This window comes from Cladosporium halotolerans, assembly GCF_011745625.1.
Source record: "Cladosporium halotolerans strain TM138-S3 chromosome Unknown Sca1, whole genome shotgun sequence".
NCBI lineage: Eukaryota > Fungi > Ascomycota > Dothideomycetes > Cladosporiales > Cladosporiaceae > Cladosporium > Cladosporium halotolerans.
Window position 1 is genome coordinate 665,705 of NW_027191452.1, and position 14,128 is coordinate 679,832.

Genomic DNA, 14,128 nt, shown 5'->3' on the forward strand with positions numbered 1-14,128 from the left:
ATGCGGTGGGACGTGGTCAGGCAGACCCGCAACAACCGCAGATGATCCGCTCTCTGCCCTCGCCAAGCAGATGCAGCACCGCGTTTGTAGAGCAGCACGAGGGCGAGAAGCCAGCATGGCCAAACAGAGCGTCCAGTTGCTGCGCCTGGCAGCCGGCCGTCCGCAGAGCGAGCATGGCCACGGGAGGAAAGTGGCAGCGAAGCATGACCGTTTTCAGCAAGATTATCCGCGCGAGCCCGACTGCACCGGCGTTCCTGTCCGGTGCAGGCTTTCAGCTTCCCCACCATCGCTCACTCACCCCACTTCGCCGATACATCATTGCCGGCTGGCGGGTGTCGTAATTGCATAAGGTAGGAAGCTCTCTATCGCTCGTCGGCACTTCACTGTCACTCCTCCTGCTATCAAATCTTTCCTTTTCTCAGCGCCTGCAAACCTTTGCCCCGACAAAGTCTCTAGCCCATTCCAGCAACACCACAGCAAACAAAAGAGCCGGAATAACACAGTAAACAATGTCTACCGAGGGAAAGACGATCACTTGCAAGGCCGCCGTCGCCTGGGGCGCGGCCCAGGACCTCAGCATCGAGGATGTCGAGGTTGCGCCGCCTAAGGCCCACGAGGTCCGCATTCAGGTCTACTACACTGGTGTCTGCCACACAGACGCGTACATGATGAGCGGCAAGGACCCCGAGGGTGCCTTCCCCATCATTCCCGGCCACGAGGGTGCCGGTATTGTCGAGAGTGTTGGTGAGGGCGTCACCAACGTGAAGCCTGGTGACAACGTCGTTGCTCTTTAGTAAGTCTTCTTAGAATGCGGCGGACAATCCCTTGGCTAGGAAGCCTTCGGAAGCTTGCTCGCAAACAAAGAGGAAAAGGCTAACAACCTTTTCTCAACAGCACCGCCGAGTGCAAGGAGTGCAAGTTCTGCAAGTCTGGCAAGACCAACCTTTGCGGTGCCGTCCGCGCGACTCAGGGCAAGGGTGTCATGCCTGACGGCACCTCTCGCTTCAAGTGCAAGGGCAAGGATCTTCTGCACTTCATGGGCTGCTCCACTTTCTCTCAGTACACCGTTGTGGCCGATGTCTCCGTCGTCGCCATCACCGACAAAGCACCCATGGACCGCACCTGCCTTCTCGGCTGCGGTATCACCACCGGCTACGGTGCGGCCGTCATTACCGCCGGCAAGGGCGGCATCGAGAAGGGCGCTACTGTTGCAGTCTTCGGTGCTGGCTGCGTCGGTCTCAGTGTCATCCAGGGAGCGGTCAAGAACGGTGCGAGCAAGATCATCACCGTTGACGTGAACGACGCGAAGAAAGAGTGGGCACAGAAGTTTGGTAGCACCGACTTCGTGAACCCGGCCAAGGACCTGAAGGAGGGCGAGACGATCCAGTCGAGGCTGGTGGACATGACCGACGGCGGTCTCGACTACACCTTCGACTGCACCGGCAACGTGCACGTCATGCGCAGCGCCCTCGAGGCCTGCCACAAGGGCTGGGGCGAGAGCATCATCATCGGTGTCGCTGCTGCTGGCCAGGAGATCTCTACTCGCCGTAAGTTCCGCTCTAGAGCCTGAATGAGATCCCGAGAATGTGGTACTGACAGTTCCGCAGCATTCCAGCTTGTCACCGGCCGCGTGTGGAAGGGCTGTGCTTTCGGCGGCGTTAAGGGCCGCACCCAGCTTCCCGACCTCGTGGACGACTACATGAACGGTAAGCTGAAGGTGGACGAGTTCATCACCCACCGCCAGCCCCTTAGCGGCATCAATAGCGCCTTCCACGACATGCACTCCGGCGACTGCATTCGTTGCGTCGTTGATATGAGGACCCTCTAAGCCATTCCGTCCGTGACTTCGGATGAGAAAGATCTTGCGGCGTAATGATAAAGCTGAGATTGTGTCAGTGATGAATAACTGCTGGCAGGCTTAAGGGTGAATACTCTGAATACGGCTCAAATAGCAACATAAAACGAAGTGAATGAACCAAGTACCCGAAAACTTCAATGGCTTCTCTCAACCAGATAGCCCATGGCTGCATTTTCAAAACTCACTCGTCATCGTTCCGCCGTCCCTATAAGATGGCTAGGTTAGGGCGACGAGAGCTACCTGTTTTGTAGAGCATGGCCATCAAGGTAACATCATTGAGGTGGTCTTCGGGTCGGAGCGCCACGCCTGGAAAAATTGGTGACACTCTTTATACACTTTGTTACTGCCTTATCACTGCGCATAGATTCCGTTTTTCACACATCAAATCTGCTGCTGCTGCTGCTGCTCCGCATCACTAAAGCTTACAGACGGCTCGAGTATGTAAAACCCGAGATACACATATTTGAAGCGGATCGAAAGATGGCAAAATCGAACCTTCGCCTCGGGGATTGCCCAAGGGCTTTTTCAAGAGCGACGCTTACGAAGGGACCCAGTGTTGGAAGCAAAGAAGTAAAGTGACCATTCACTGGTTGCTCTAGACGCTACATCCATACTGCCCGCTACTTGCATTGGATCTTTGTTGGCTCGTCTGATCGCAGAGCTAGCTGCGGGATTTTCTGGGGCTCGACGTTGTTATTAACCGATTCCCTCTCAATCTCGGTGGTTTCAAGAGTTCAGAGAGAAGAAAGGCGGGCTGAGTCATATGGCTTCAAGGCGCTTGTGTGCCTGGAGATGCACTGAGATGAGATGGTTGCAGATGACTTTTGAGAATGCTCGATGAACATTGATTTTGAACTTTGAAATTGGCATGCTATCTATATTCACATCCCTTAGGCATAACTCATACTCTTTCCCCTGGCGCCGGAAATGCTTTCAACGTTTTCTTATCGTCGAATCGTAAAACAGACGCGAGCTTCTCTTCACCTCAATGCTCAAGCGCCACTCAAAAAGTCGGTATAATGAGAAATCAGACAAGAGCCTTAAGCCCCGCCAATTCGGACGCGATCAATGATCTACTGGGTGGTATCCTTGAGGCCAGCCTTGTCCTTGGCGTCACGGGCGACGGCATCGTTGGGGATGGCGCCCTCGAGGCCCTCGCGGGCACCACCGTGGGGATCGGTGTTGACCTTGTTGGCGTTGCCGTCGACGCGGACGGAGGAGTGAGCGGTGGAGGGCTCTGGGGGCTGGCCGCCGGAGATGGCTCCGGAGCCGGCGGCGATGTTGGCGTTGGCGGAGTTAAAGTCGGACGCGACGGGAGGCTGCTCGGGCTTGGGTAGGCCGGCGACTCGCTCGTTGATGACGTCCTGCTTGTTCTGGTTGGCCTGGTCGACGACGGACTAAGGGTTTCGTTAGTTCTGCTCGTTGGATGTGCGATTGGTTCGCTGAGGAGACAGGGCTTACCTGCGCCTTAGCGGCGTCTGAGTCGGCAGGGACGTTGCCACTGTTGGAGTGGGATGCCTTGGACTCAGGCTTGCGGACGTCCTCCTTAGTCAGATGGAAAGTGCTGTCAGACATGGTTGTGGTTGGATTTGTGACTGGAAAAGTTAGCGGATTGATGTCTCGATACCTTCTCCATCGACGCCAGCTTACAGTATGTAGTGTAGAATAGAGATGAATATGCTAATAGATGTCGAAGGTTGGGAGTATCTTTCGCTGTATGTAGACAAAGCAATCTTTCCCAATGAGCAAGCACGCGAGCATTTGAACACTTCGAAAATGCAGACCTTCGCCCATCAGCGTGACGCAGGTGTGAGGTCACATCCAAATTTCATCACGATTCACGACACATGGAAGATCGACGAACCACGGCGACCAGGGCTAATGCTCGGTAGGCCAGTGGGGTTATTACCAACGCGTTTTCTCAATCAAACGGACCCCGCCATCTTTTTCGCCATCCCAAGTGACCCCGCCGTGCAAGTCGAGGCTGCCGAAATCGCGTCTCAAGCGGCGCAATCCGACCGAATATGACGTCGAACCCCTTCTTTTCTGTATCAACGTTACGGATCTCTGCAAGTCACACTGGCCACATGGGTATCCATGGGTCTGTGTGTTCGTTTACATGCGGCGTCGCAGCTGCTTTGCAACCCAATACCCACCTTCTATGACGATGTATGCTTTGGCGTGGCCGGCTGAGCTATGGCCAAACAAATGACTGGGCCATACAGGACCGCAACGCTTGACGACACTTGGGCAGAGTCATCTACTGACTGGTAATGGTGGAAATCCGCAGGCCGCACGCTGTGTCAACAATTTTGCAGCCGTATCAGCCGCCATTCAGTCACTCTTCTAAAACGGGATCTAGGAGAAACGTTCACAGCGATGATGCTCATATGCTCGATCCGGTCGTCCGCTTAAGCATTTTATGCTGTGGTGGACTGTACGGCTTACTCATGTATTGTGATGGTTCCGAATCAGATGTAAAGACGACGATAGTGACTGGCAATTTCAAGGGTATGTAAAAGCAAGCGCAATGCTTCAATAGCGGATGCTCGGCCAAGCTGTAGGCTCCCATCGAGGATAAAAGTTCACAAAGAAATCCGACAAGGTGGTGAAGGGCATTCACTCTTGTTGTAAATCCCACTTTCTGGAGAACCAGTCTGCGAAAGACACCACTTGAACGCCTGGAAAGGCGGCATTGAGGTTTCGTTGTGAAAAATCGTATCTTCCTTCGACAGTCGCAATGAGTTCATGCAACCTCATCCTCCGAATCCAGTCTCGTCTTGTTCCGGCAGTGGCCAGCTCTGCGCGCAATGTATTCAGATTGTGCATGAGGCGAGGCTGAAACTTTTGCTCTAACAAACACATCAGTATTTTATCGATAGAAGAGAATCATCAAGAGTAGCTTACTTTTGAGTCGTTCGACGAGGATGGCTAGGTTATGGACCGTGATTCTCTCACCAACCATGTGTAGCTCCGCCGGCCACGTCGGAAGGCTAAGTGCTTTAGTGACGAAGTTGGCGACGTCTCGGACGGAGGTCATGCATATCGTCACATTTGCTCGATTGCCCAGTCCGAGAGCTGGCAGCTCTGCGCTCATTCTAGCGCAATCCAATATGTATGTGCCTTCTCCGTGATAGCCGGTGTTCAGAGCTATCAGTGATTGAGGAAGTCCTCCTGGCTGAAATCGCTCATAAAATACGCCGCATATGAAGACCGTAGATTGGATGCTACTTTGGTAGTATTGAAGCCAGTAGCGTGCGCTTGCCCGAGAACGGTCGAGCGGATCGTTTTGCGACCTAAACTGCGGCGGTCCCTCAAACTCTGCAGGAGCAAAGCGTCGGACTCGTGATGAGACAGCAGCTTTGATGAGTTGTATCTGGTTGGGTCCGGTCACCGTTGATATCACGGTGTCGATGCCGCGGAGAGCGAATCTGAGGTCTTCTGCGTCGCTGTAGTCCACAACAACGACCTGGAATCCGCGATTGGTAAGCCCAGGTTTCTCCTGTGATCAAGTCAGTGGGAAGTGGCTAAAGGGTATGCAGAAGTACTTGAAGAGTTACTGGTGCTCACGGTGAGGCAGAAGAGAACGAGGGCGGAGATAGAAAGGAGATGTTCAAGACGATGCGAGCAAAAAAAAAAAGACTTTGAAATCAGTCATTATCAATTTGACTTCAGCGACTTACCGCTCGTGAAAGGAGTACCACGCTATGATTCGTCCCCTCAACGATGAAATACGCAATGAGACGTGCAAGACCTCCAGTTCCAGCCACGGCGACTCGCATTGTGGGCATATTTGGGGCGAATTGGTCGAGCTTGTCGCAACATTAGCGGCGTTTCAATCATGTGGCTTAGTATGTTTGCTTGCTGCAGTGTAAAGAATATCATGCGTTGGACGCATATCATAGATAGTCACTATAATTGACGAGCAGATGTATGTCACGACAACCCAGCATTTACTGCGTGATAACCCAGCCTTTACTGATGTCTCAAAAGAGAAAGAGCTCAGTCGAATCAGCGTTGCGAGAAGGCCAGGCCACAGTGTAGGTCTCACGACTTGGCACTATCCCCGGAAAGGCCTTCAATCCGACTCACTTGAAAAGTACCACGTCTGTCTAGCCCCGGACTTGCCTCGCGTGAACGCATTATGATTCGCATGGGCTAGGGCTTGGTGAAAGTAAATGTACGGGCTGGGGCCTAGTGGATGAGCCAATGGGAACTCGATCTTCCTGGAACGACCGGGCAAAGTTGCGATACCGGTCTGAAATATGCCGAGCTACCATGCTTGTCCAGTAAAGACTTAATCTCCAAAAGTACGCGGTACTTCAGATGACTAAGGTTTGGCGTCCCTGGAGCCAGTTTCAAATTGCGTGGCCAATGGATGTCGGAGCACGAGCGCTTATCGTGCAAACGATCTCGGAGATCTACCTCTTGTCGTCAGAGACGGCAGCCAAGGATCGTACGTCAAATCGTCAAGACCGGGCTATCGGACCGGGGTTGGCCAACTGACGAGCTTTTAGACGCTGGCAATTGACCGGATCTCCAGCCGCGGCTGTTTTCTGTAGTCATTCTTCGGGGTTCGATGTGCAAATCCACGACGAGACCAGCCCGCAGGCTGGGATTGTCAGCTTCATGCAAGATTTTCCTCCGGTTGATTTAGCTGAAAAAAGTAATTCCTGTCCACAGATAGAGTTCCGGAAAGGTCACGCGAGAGCCACGTGAGAGATCAAATGCTCTGGACAAGGTGAGTTTCGCATGATTTGCTTGCCCTATCAATAGTAAATAGCTTTAAGTCGAATCTCAAATTGATGCTAGAGGCTTTTGATGGCCAGATCCTCAAATGGTAGACAGGCGACCTTGCAAGCACATGCTAGCGCATGCCAGGAGCGCGACGCAGTCATCGAAGGTGCCTCAGTAAGCCAGGTAGAACGCTGTTCGCCGGACCATTCGCAGAAGTGACATCTAGCAACCGGTGAGCTCCTGCATGTCAGTTGCGCAAGCGCCGATCATTACCGACAACGGAAGTAAGGCTGGGAGCCTTGGTATGCCTTCGTCGGCGGCCACGGACGTCTGATCCATCTGCGGCTGAGTGAAAGGAGCAGTTCTACGTCAAGCATTGTGAAAAGCTCCAGGCTGACTGGCAATGCCGGAGCTGTGCCTTTCAGGAAATGGAGATTCTCTTTAGAACCGAGCTAACCGCAGGCGACACAGACTGGTCGCGCGTGGATGAAGGGTTTGCCCATGCATGCGTGCAACACGAAACGCAACGTGACAACACGTGCCTCCTGGGTGACAAAACAGTCTTGAATCGCTCAGGTAATGTTTCCGGTTAGTTCCAAGCGCTTTTGCATAAGAAAGCAACCCTGGGTACCTTATGCAGACAGGACAGCGAGGAGAGAAGAATGCTGAAGCAGAGCGGTGGACTAATGATTAGATTGGAGTGATAAGATAAGAGACCCGAGTCATGTGATCTGGAGGTCTTTTCGTGATACGGCCCTCTGATTGGGGCGGCTACCTAGTACACGCATGGCTGTAACACGTGCTCGCAAAAAACGACGAGCGTCCCGAAAGTGCTGTCAGCGACATGGCCATATAGATACTGCATTTGTAACGCCATGTCATTTGTTTAGCTCGTCCTCATGTGCAGGATTGGGGGAATGTTGTGGAGTGGTCCCAGCTCTCGCGTTTGTAAGGTGTCGGCTAGTGCCCGCTTGTCGCGTCACTGACCATCTGCTCTCGACGCGACTGGGGCATATACCTCCACCGACCTTCGCGCGCCTGCTCAGTCGCGTACTCCATTCACACACTATGAGCATGGATCTTCCGACGGAGACCGGCGAACCTGGTCCTGCCAATTCCGGTGCACCATCCAGTCCTGGACATTATGCGTTCCTCAACCACTCTACCTCCACAGTACCGCACAACCTACCGCCCAAAGCAGACAACAAGCCTTTGGTTAGACAGAAAAGAAAGAGGACTAGGTATATAAGACGAACACTTGGGACAAGACAGGACAGCATCTAACAGGCTCCCCAGCGCTGAGGATCAAGCAATTCTGGAGGAGGCATACAAACGCGACCCAAAGCCCGACAAGGCGGCGCGTCAGACGCTCGTGAACCAAGTCGCGCTCGGCGAGAAAGAAGTCCAGGTAGGCTTGAAGGGCGCATAATCGCGACGACTGCTGTTTATTCATCGTTGCTGACACACTGTGTGCAAGATTTGGTTCCAAAACAGACGCCAAAGCTCTCGTCGAAAGGCCCGCCCACTTCTTCCTCATGAGGTAGCTCAGTATCAGGCTTCGCGTGCAGCAGCCGCATCTTCGTTCCCTGCCCCCTTCACTGCCCCAAATTATGGCAGCGACGATAGCAATGCCACTATACCCGATGAGAGCCTGTCCGAGAATCAGCAACACAGCACACCTCCACCTCCCTCATTACCAAGGGCGCCTCCAGGACCTAGCTTCGAAGATAGCTATGACGCTCGAGCAGCAAATCTTGCTGAGACACCATCTGTTGGTCAATCAGCTCTGGCTGCTTATCACGCCTTTCGATCTGATTCCTCCGGTCGGCAGATTCCCCAAAGCGCTGCCAATTACGGCTATCTGGCAAACAAACGCCGTGCATCGTCTTTCAGAGACGACCGTGAACACTCCGAATACATGCCTTCACGCGAGCAGACGCGCGGTGAAGATGCAGACCGCCGCCTAAGGAAGTCTTCCTCGTTCGTTCGTCTCTCGATGACTTCAGAGGGAGCAGCCAAGGTTGTGACCAAAGACAGTACCTCCCCGTCGCCGCCACGTCCTTCACAACAGTCCGAGCCAGCCTTCAACATGAGCCAGGGCTCAGGTGTCTCATCATTAGATCTAGCGCGGACATCCCGCGATGGGGCCGCAAGCTCTTTACGACGATCTCTCAGTGGCCGATCGCGTGACTCCAGAGCCTGGGAGTTTTGGTGCGACAAGGAGTCGAGAGCTGAACGCGAAGAGAAAGCCGAGAAGGATGGCAATGGTTCAGCAGCTGACGCCATTGGTCTTATTCGAGCTAACTCTGGCAGAAGGGTCTTGGGGTCTCTGCCAGCGAAGCGGAACGCCACCCTGACAAAGCAGCATTCCGCGAAGCGCACCAAGCTGGACCATCCAAGACCTTCACTGCAAAGGTCAAGCACCTCTGCAGGCAGGCTGCAGCATGGGTCAGAGACAATTGGCAAGCCGGCGTTGAAGCTCAAATATTCCGAGTCTGGCGCGTCTATCCATATTCCAGGCAATGATTCGGACAAAGAGAATTGGTCGCCAGAAAGAGTTCTCGGGCCATCATCGCAACCCGCGATGGGTTCCAGAGGAGGGCCGCATAGCCGCCACGGAAGGAGTGTGCTTGGTGAAAGCCGGGTTTCAGGCAATTCGGTCAGGGCAACAAGAACAGAAAAGAGGCCTCCTCAGACGCCTCGGGCGCGAGCAGCAACAGACAGAGTGACTGATCCCGATCAAGATCCTGAGCTAGCGGCCTTTATGCGTGAGCATCGCAAGAGCAGCAGCATCTCTGGCGAAGAAGAGTTGGATTGCGTGCAGGGTCTTCTGTCTCTGAGCCAAGGAAGATGGCCGTGAGTAACAGCGCAGCGCATGTTTGTCTGGAGAAACAACCTTCTTGTACATACACGAATAAACAACAAAACTTGTTTTGACGATGATGCGACCGCGGACTTATAGCTGGCGCAGCACTTCATTTCGCTTTCAACGTGCCGGTTCACGGACTTCCGAGCAAAAGGGTCCGAGCGCCGTGAGAGCCACTGATACACCGTTGCTTGCAGCGCACGTGTAGCCACGGTTTGATGCCGTTTATAGTCGAAATGTGAATCGAGAATAGCGGTTTTGGAGTGAAGTCAGATGCGTACAACACTGAACCAACTTGGACCGATAGGCGAGATGTAAGGCTCAGGAGTAGCCAAGCCTCCAGGTAGGACAGCCAGGATAGGTCGTCCGTATCTGCCGAACATAGCCTCGCAGATGTTAGCTCGCGCCGACCGACTCATCATCCCGATGAAAACAATTCGTGAACACCTGAATGTTCTCGTGCTTGAGTGCTTGGTGTCGCCGCCTCACGCCTAGGACTGACGGGCTGCGGGCCATGGAAGGAAGCCCGAACACCCCGTACCGCGCCTCTGGTGGCAACTTGAAGTCTCGCATCATACAAGATCTACATCAGAGGACGGCCTACTCCAGCCAGCCCAGTAATAGCAAGTCCGCACTGCATTCAAACATGCCAAAATCAAAACAGCTGAACGTCGGTATTGTCGGTGCTGGATTTGCGGGACTGCGATGCGCCGACGTGTTATTGCAGCATGGAGTCAATGTCACCATTTTGGAGGCCCGCAACAGACTTGGCGGGCGAGTAGGCCAGAGCTGGCATCTTGGACACCCAGTCGATCTGTACGTCGATGGTTCCCTTAGGTGCACGATATCTGGTGGAAATGAACGCTGACGTGGACTTTAGAGGCCCCAATTGGATACACGGCACCGACGACAATCCAATCATGCAAATTGCCAGAGACACGAAGACGGCGCTGCATGCCTGGGACGAGGAACAAGTGGTAATAGACTCGACCGGGAAGCCCCTCAGTGCGCGAGAAGCCGGTGAATTTGGGCGAATTCTTTGGGACGATGGCTTGATAGCTGCAGCGTTCAAGTATAGCAACGAGCACCACAAGTCGATACCAGCTTCGACCAGCTTGTATGATTTCTTTGTCGAGAAGTCGAAGGAACTTTTCACGGATCTACCAGAGGCTGAAGCCGAGCGGAAACGTAAGACGCTACTGCAAACAGTGTCGATGTGGGGAGCCTATGTTGGCAGCCCGGTGCAGCGTCAGAGCTTGAAGTTCTTCTGGTTGGAAGAATGCATTGAGGGTGAGAATCCGTTTGTCGCTGGGACCTACGAAAGGATTCTCGATGCGGTGGCGAAGACGGCGAGAGAGAAGGCCAAGATAATGTACGACACAAAGGTAGTTGGGATTCGATCAGACGACAGAAGTACAGAAGCTCGAGTAAAGCCAGTCGTGCAGACAGCAGATGGACGCGAGCTACAATTCGACGAAGTAGTTTGCACGATGCCACTTGGATGGCTGAAGCGGAATGAGGCTGCCTTCCATCCGCCATTGGAGCCTCGCCTCGCCAAAGCAATATCCAGCATAGGCTACGGCACTCTCGACAAGGTCTATATCACGTTCCCGGAGGCCTTCTGGGATAGGTCATCATCGACCTACTCAGCTGTTCAGGCTCTCGATCCCCAGAGCAAGACACCGAATGTCACAGCAACAACGCAGCCGCTACACCAGGTGTCCTCGCAGACCTCAGAGCCGTCCGAACATTACGCAGGATTCACTCACTGGTTGGCTCCAGAATATGCCCGAGAAACCAATCCGGATAACTGGGACCAGCAGGGTGCCAACCTCGCTGCTCTTCCAGATGGAACTGCTCACCCGACCCTCCTCTATTACATCTACGGCCCATGTGCGACACACATAGCCTCTCTCGTGAGGGACACGCCGCCCGAAAAGCGGGACGCCGTTCTCATTGATTGCTTCAGGCCCTACTTCTCCAAGCTACCAAACTATGAAGTCTCACGTCCAGGATGCAGTCCGTCCGGCATCCTGGCCACGGCTTGGGCGAACGACGAGTTCGCCGGCTATGGCAGCTACTCCAATTTCCAGGTCGGGCTGGAAGAGGGCGACGAGGACATTGAGACGATGAGGCGCGGAATGCCAGAACGTGGTATTTGGCTCGCAGGCGAACACACGGCGCCTTTCATTGCGCTTGGTACAAGTACTGGGGCTTACTGGTCGGGGGAAGGCGTTGGACAGAGAATATTGAAGGTATATGAACTGGAGACAAATGGTCAGATATAGATACGAAGATATACTAGCGCTGATTTGGTGGTGCGATACAATAAGCTTTTTGGATCTTGTCGAAACGTGTGCTCGTTACAAAGGCTATGAACTACAAGACGCCAGAGTGAGACTCAACATGCGCCGCTTGCCGACTAGGTCAAGCTTGGGAAATTACTTTAAACAATACAAGGGCCGTTACAAATTGTTTGGTCAGATGACTTAGTGCTGGCTCCACTCAATCGTGTTGAGGTCCACACCCTCTTGAACAAGCTCCCACAGCGGGCTCAGCTCGCGCAGGAACGTCACGCGCTCCCTCACGGCGTTGAGCACATAGTCGATCTCGGCGTCGGTGGTGAAGCGACCAATTCCGAAGCGAATACTGGAGTGGGCGCTCTCGTCACTGCTGCCAAGCGCACGAAGCACGTAGGATGGTTCGAGCGATGCCGAAGTGCAAGCAGAACCGGAAGAGAGGGCGATGTCTTTCAGAGCCATGAGGAGGGATTCGCCCTCAACATAGGCAAATGAGACGTTGACGCAGCCTGGGTAGTGCATGGCGGGATCTCCGTTCAGGGAAGTGTGCTCCATGGCGAGAAGACCTTCAGTAAGGCGCTTAGAAAGCTGGGAAATGCGCTTGGTGTCGTACTGCAAGCGATGTCAGCGGTTGTTCAAATGATGCTTTGAAAACAAACGGTGTAGGTGCGCAAGATAGGAGGGTCATAACAGTTACGTGAGCTGTATCAGCAAACAAATCACCTGTCACAGTGCGACTCAGAAAGCCATGCATGTTGAAGCGTATAATCATTCGGGAAGGCGTGATGAGGGAAAAGGAGATGGCGACTTACATCCATCTCTTCCTGGCAAATCCGGGCAGCCTCACCGAAGCCGATGACAAGTGGCGGTGCGATGGTGCCTGATCTCAGACCTCTCTCTTGACCACCGCCAGAGATAATCGGGTCGATCCTGACCCTGGGACGTCTTCGGACAAAGCAAGCACCAATACCCATGGGTCCGTAGATCTTGTGTCCAGAGATGGACATGAGGTCGACGTTCATCTTGTTCACATCCAGGGGGACTTTGCCGACAGCTTGGGCTCCATCGGTGTGGAAGAAAACCTTCTTGCTTCGGCACATCTTACCAATCTCCTCCAGAGGCTGGAGGACACCGATTTCGTTGTTGACGGCCATGATGGAGACAAGGCAGGTCTCGGGTCTGATGGCCTTCTCCAAGTCTTCCATGTTGATCAGTCCGTTCTTCTGAACAGGGAGGTAAGTGACCTCGAAGCCTTCGTCCTGCAAATGCCTGCAGCTGTCCAGAACGCACTTGTGTTCAGTCTGGCAGGTAATGATGTGGTTCTTCTTGCCGGACCTCTTAAAGAATCGTGCAACGCCCTTGATGCTCATGTTGTTGCTCTCGGTCGCACCCGATGTGAAAATGATCTCTTTAGGGTCTGCACCAATCAGCTTGGCAACGTTTGCGCGAGCTTGCTCTACGGCATTGTCGGTCTCCCAGCCGTACGCATGTGTCCGCGAATGTGGGTTGCCGTAGAGCCCGGTCAGGAAAGGTAGCATTGCATCAAGTACTCGGGGGTCCGTTGGTGTTGTGGCTTGCATGTCCATGTAGATTGGCCTTGTGCCCTCGTCCATTACAGTTGCTTGCTTCAAGATACCGGCAGCAGGACTCATCATGGCGTCGGCATTCATGCCTGTAGTAGGCATTTCTGCATCTTTAGGCTTCGTGCCGGTCTCTGACAGGAAGGCCTTTTGGTCCTGCTTAATGGTCTGTTCGATTGTGGCGTTTTTGGGAGCCGACTCAGAGACGTATGTTCGTCGGCTTTTCGCGGCGATGCATGCTCGTGGCACCTGCTTCGCAAACGGATGCGAGGCTGTCGACAGCCTTCGCGAACACTGGCGAAGCGCCTGGCGCGCAACTGTGGGTGCAGTGCTAGACATGTTGGTATGGCGAAAGATGGATTGATGGTGGTGACACCTAGGGGAGATAAAGTGAGATTGCTTGAGCGCTGCGGCGAAACAAAGGCTCGGTGATGCCATGCCAAGTCCGATCACGTGAGACTTGACAGCATCATTATTCAGCGAGCGGTTGCCTCTCCGAATGGATGCTTCCTTTGAAAGACTGGGGTCGATGACCCCACCATTACTATGGTATTATAATGTTACCTTAACTAGTTACCATTTTACATGCTTTACTTGCAATCAAGGTAGCCTTCGCTCGTGCTTCGAAAGCCATTCACTCGCTTCAATAATAATTGCGATACCCTCATGCCATTTTCTCCTTGCGCAGCTTCCTCACTGCCTCCTCTGCGGCCTCCAAATCTGGCCCTAACAATGTGCAAGTTGAGAACCCATACAGGGCAAAAAGATAACGACATCACGTTCTTCA

The 14,128-nt window shown here is 53.5% G+C and overlaps 6 protein-coding genes across 6 annotated transcripts; 3 read left to right on the top strand and 3 right to left on the bottom strand.

Moving 5' to 3' along the window:
- Window positions 1–304: 304 nt before the first annotated feature.
- FLD1 (S-(hydroxymethyl)glutathione dehydrogenase) lies at window positions 305–1,990 on the top strand. Its single transcript, XM_069368865.1, has 3 exons — window positions 305–793; window positions 895–1,547; window positions 1,608–1,990. The coding sequence occupies exons 1-3, from the start codon at window positions 510–512 to the stop codon at window positions 1,826–1,828; spliced, it is 1,158 nt and encodes a 385-aa protein (XP_069234041.1). The 5' UTR covers window positions 305–509; the 3' UTR covers window positions 1,829–1,990.
- Window positions 1,991–2,680: 690 nt separating this feature from the next.
- Window positions 2,681–3,699, bottom strand: WHR41_00260 (uncharacterized protein). The gene is made up of 3 exons (XM_069368866.1): window positions 3,509–3,699; window positions 3,320–3,453; window positions 2,681–3,255 (listed from the first exon to the last, which is right to left on the bottom strand). Exons 2-3 carry the CDS (start codon window positions 3,431–3,433, stop codon window positions 2,932–2,934), a joined length of 438 nt encoding a protein of 145 aa, XP_069234340.1. The 5' UTR covers window positions 3,434–3,453; window positions 3,509–3,699; the 3' UTR covers window positions 2,681–2,931.
- Window positions 3,700–4,288: 589 nt separating this feature from the next.
- WHR41_00261 (uncharacterized protein) lies at window positions 4,289–7,231 on the bottom strand. Its single transcript, XM_069368867.1, has 4 exons — window positions 6,869–7,231; window positions 5,542–6,817; window positions 4,766–5,360; window positions 4,289–4,710 (listed from the first exon to the last, which is right to left on the bottom strand). The coding sequence occupies exons 2-4, from the start codon at window positions 5,647–5,649 to the stop codon at window positions 4,478–4,480; spliced, it is 936 nt and encodes a 311-aa protein (XP_069234341.1). The 5' UTR covers window positions 5,650–6,817; window positions 6,869–7,231; the 3' UTR covers window positions 4,289–4,477.
- A 213-nt stretch (window positions 7,232–7,444) lies between these two features.
- Window positions 7,445–9,695, top strand: WHR41_00262 (uncharacterized protein). The gene is made up of 3 exons (XM_069368868.1): window positions 7,445–7,836; window positions 7,892–8,003; window positions 8,073–9,695. The coding sequence occupies exons 1-3, from the start codon at window positions 7,664–7,666 to the stop codon at window positions 9,453–9,455; spliced, it is 1,668 nt and encodes a 555-aa protein (XP_069234338.1). The 5' UTR covers window positions 7,445–7,663; the 3' UTR covers window positions 9,456–9,695.
- Window positions 9,696–9,886: 191 nt separating this feature from the next.
- WHR41_00263 (uncharacterized protein) lies at window positions 9,887–11,749 on the top strand (the record flags this gene model as incomplete). The annotated part of the gene is made up of 2 exons (XM_069368869.1): window positions 9,887–10,277; window positions 10,342–11,749. Exons 1-2 carry the CDS (start codon window positions 9,913–9,915, stop codon window positions 11,747–11,749), a joined length of 1,773 nt encoding a protein of 590 aa, XP_069234339.1. The 5' UTR covers window positions 9,887–9,912.
- A 46-nt stretch (window positions 11,750–11,795) lies between these two features.
- WHR41_00264 (Cysteine desulfurase, mitochondrial) lies at window positions 11,796–13,725 on the bottom strand. Its single transcript, XM_069368870.1, has 2 exons — window positions 12,574–13,725; window positions 11,796–12,373 (listed from the first exon to the last, which is right to left on the bottom strand). The coding sequence occupies exons 1-2, from the start codon at window positions 13,678–13,680 to the stop codon at window positions 11,951–11,953; spliced, it is 1,530 nt and encodes a 509-aa protein (XP_069234344.1). The 5' UTR covers window positions 13,681–13,725; the 3' UTR covers window positions 11,796–11,950.
- Between the last annotated feature and the right edge of the window lie 403 nt (window positions 13,726–14,128).

What these genes read in the sequence shown, in the direction of transcription:
- WHR41_00264 (XM_069368870.1), bottom strand. Translation starts at nt 13,680, where the DNA reads ATGTCTAGCACTGCACCCACAGTTGCGCGCCAGGCGCTTCGCCAGTGT. An exon ending in TTTGCCAGGAAGAGATGGAT is followed by an intron (nt 12,374 to 12,573) that starts GTAAGTCGCCAT and finishes CATCGCTTGCAG; the next exon opens with TACGACACCAAGCGCATTTC.
- WHR41_00261 (XM_069368867.1), bottom strand. Translation starts at nt 5,649, where the DNA reads ATGCCCACAATGCGAGTCGCCGTGGCTGGAACTGGAGGTCTTGCACGT. An exon ending in TGGTACTCCTTTCACGAGCG is followed by an intron (nt 5,361 to 5,541) that starts GTAAGTCGCTGA and finishes ACTTGATCACAG; the next exon opens with GAGAAACCTGGGCTTACCAA. An exon ending in CCTCGTCGAACGACTCAAAA is followed by an intron (nt 4,711 to 4,765) that starts GTAAGCTACTCT and finishes TGTGTTTGTTAG; the next exon opens with AGCAAAAGTTTCAGCCTCGC.
- WHR41_00262 (XM_069368868.1), top strand. Translation starts at nt 7,664, where the DNA reads ATGAGCATGGATCTTCCGACGGAGACCGGCGAACCTGGTCCTGCCAAT. An exon ending in CAGAAAAGAAAGAGGACTAG is followed by an intron (nt 7,837 to 7,891) that starts GTATATAAGACG and finishes CAGGCTCCCCAG; the next exon opens with CGCTGAGGATCAAGCAATTC. An exon ending in TCGGCGAGAAAGAAGTCCAG is followed by an intron (nt 8,004 to 8,072) that starts GTAGGCTTGAAG and finishes ACTGTGTGCAAG; the next exon opens with ATTTGGTTCCAAAACAGACG.
- FLD1 (XM_069368865.1), top strand. Translation starts at nt 510, where the DNA reads ATGTCTACCGAGGGAAAGACGATCACTTGCAAGGCCGCCGTCGCCTGG. An exon ending in GACAACGTCGTTGCTCTTTA is followed by an intron (nt 794 to 894) that starts GTAAGTCTTCTT and finishes TTTTCTCAACAG; the next exon opens with CACCGCCGAGTGCAAGGAGT. An exon ending in CCAGGAGATCTCTACTCGCC is followed by an intron (nt 1,548 to 1,607) that starts GTAAGTTCCGCT and finishes ACAGTTCCGCAG; the next exon opens with CATTCCAGCTTGTCACCGGC.
- WHR41_00260 (XM_069368866.1), bottom strand. Translation starts at nt 3,433, where the DNA reads ATGTCTGACAGCACTTTCCATCTGACTAAGGAGGACGTCCGCAAGCCT. An exon ending in CAGACGCCGCTAAGGCGCAG is followed by an intron (nt 3,256 to 3,319) that starts GTAAGCCCTGTC and finishes CGAAACCCTTAG; the next exon opens with TCCGTCGTCGACCAGGCCAA.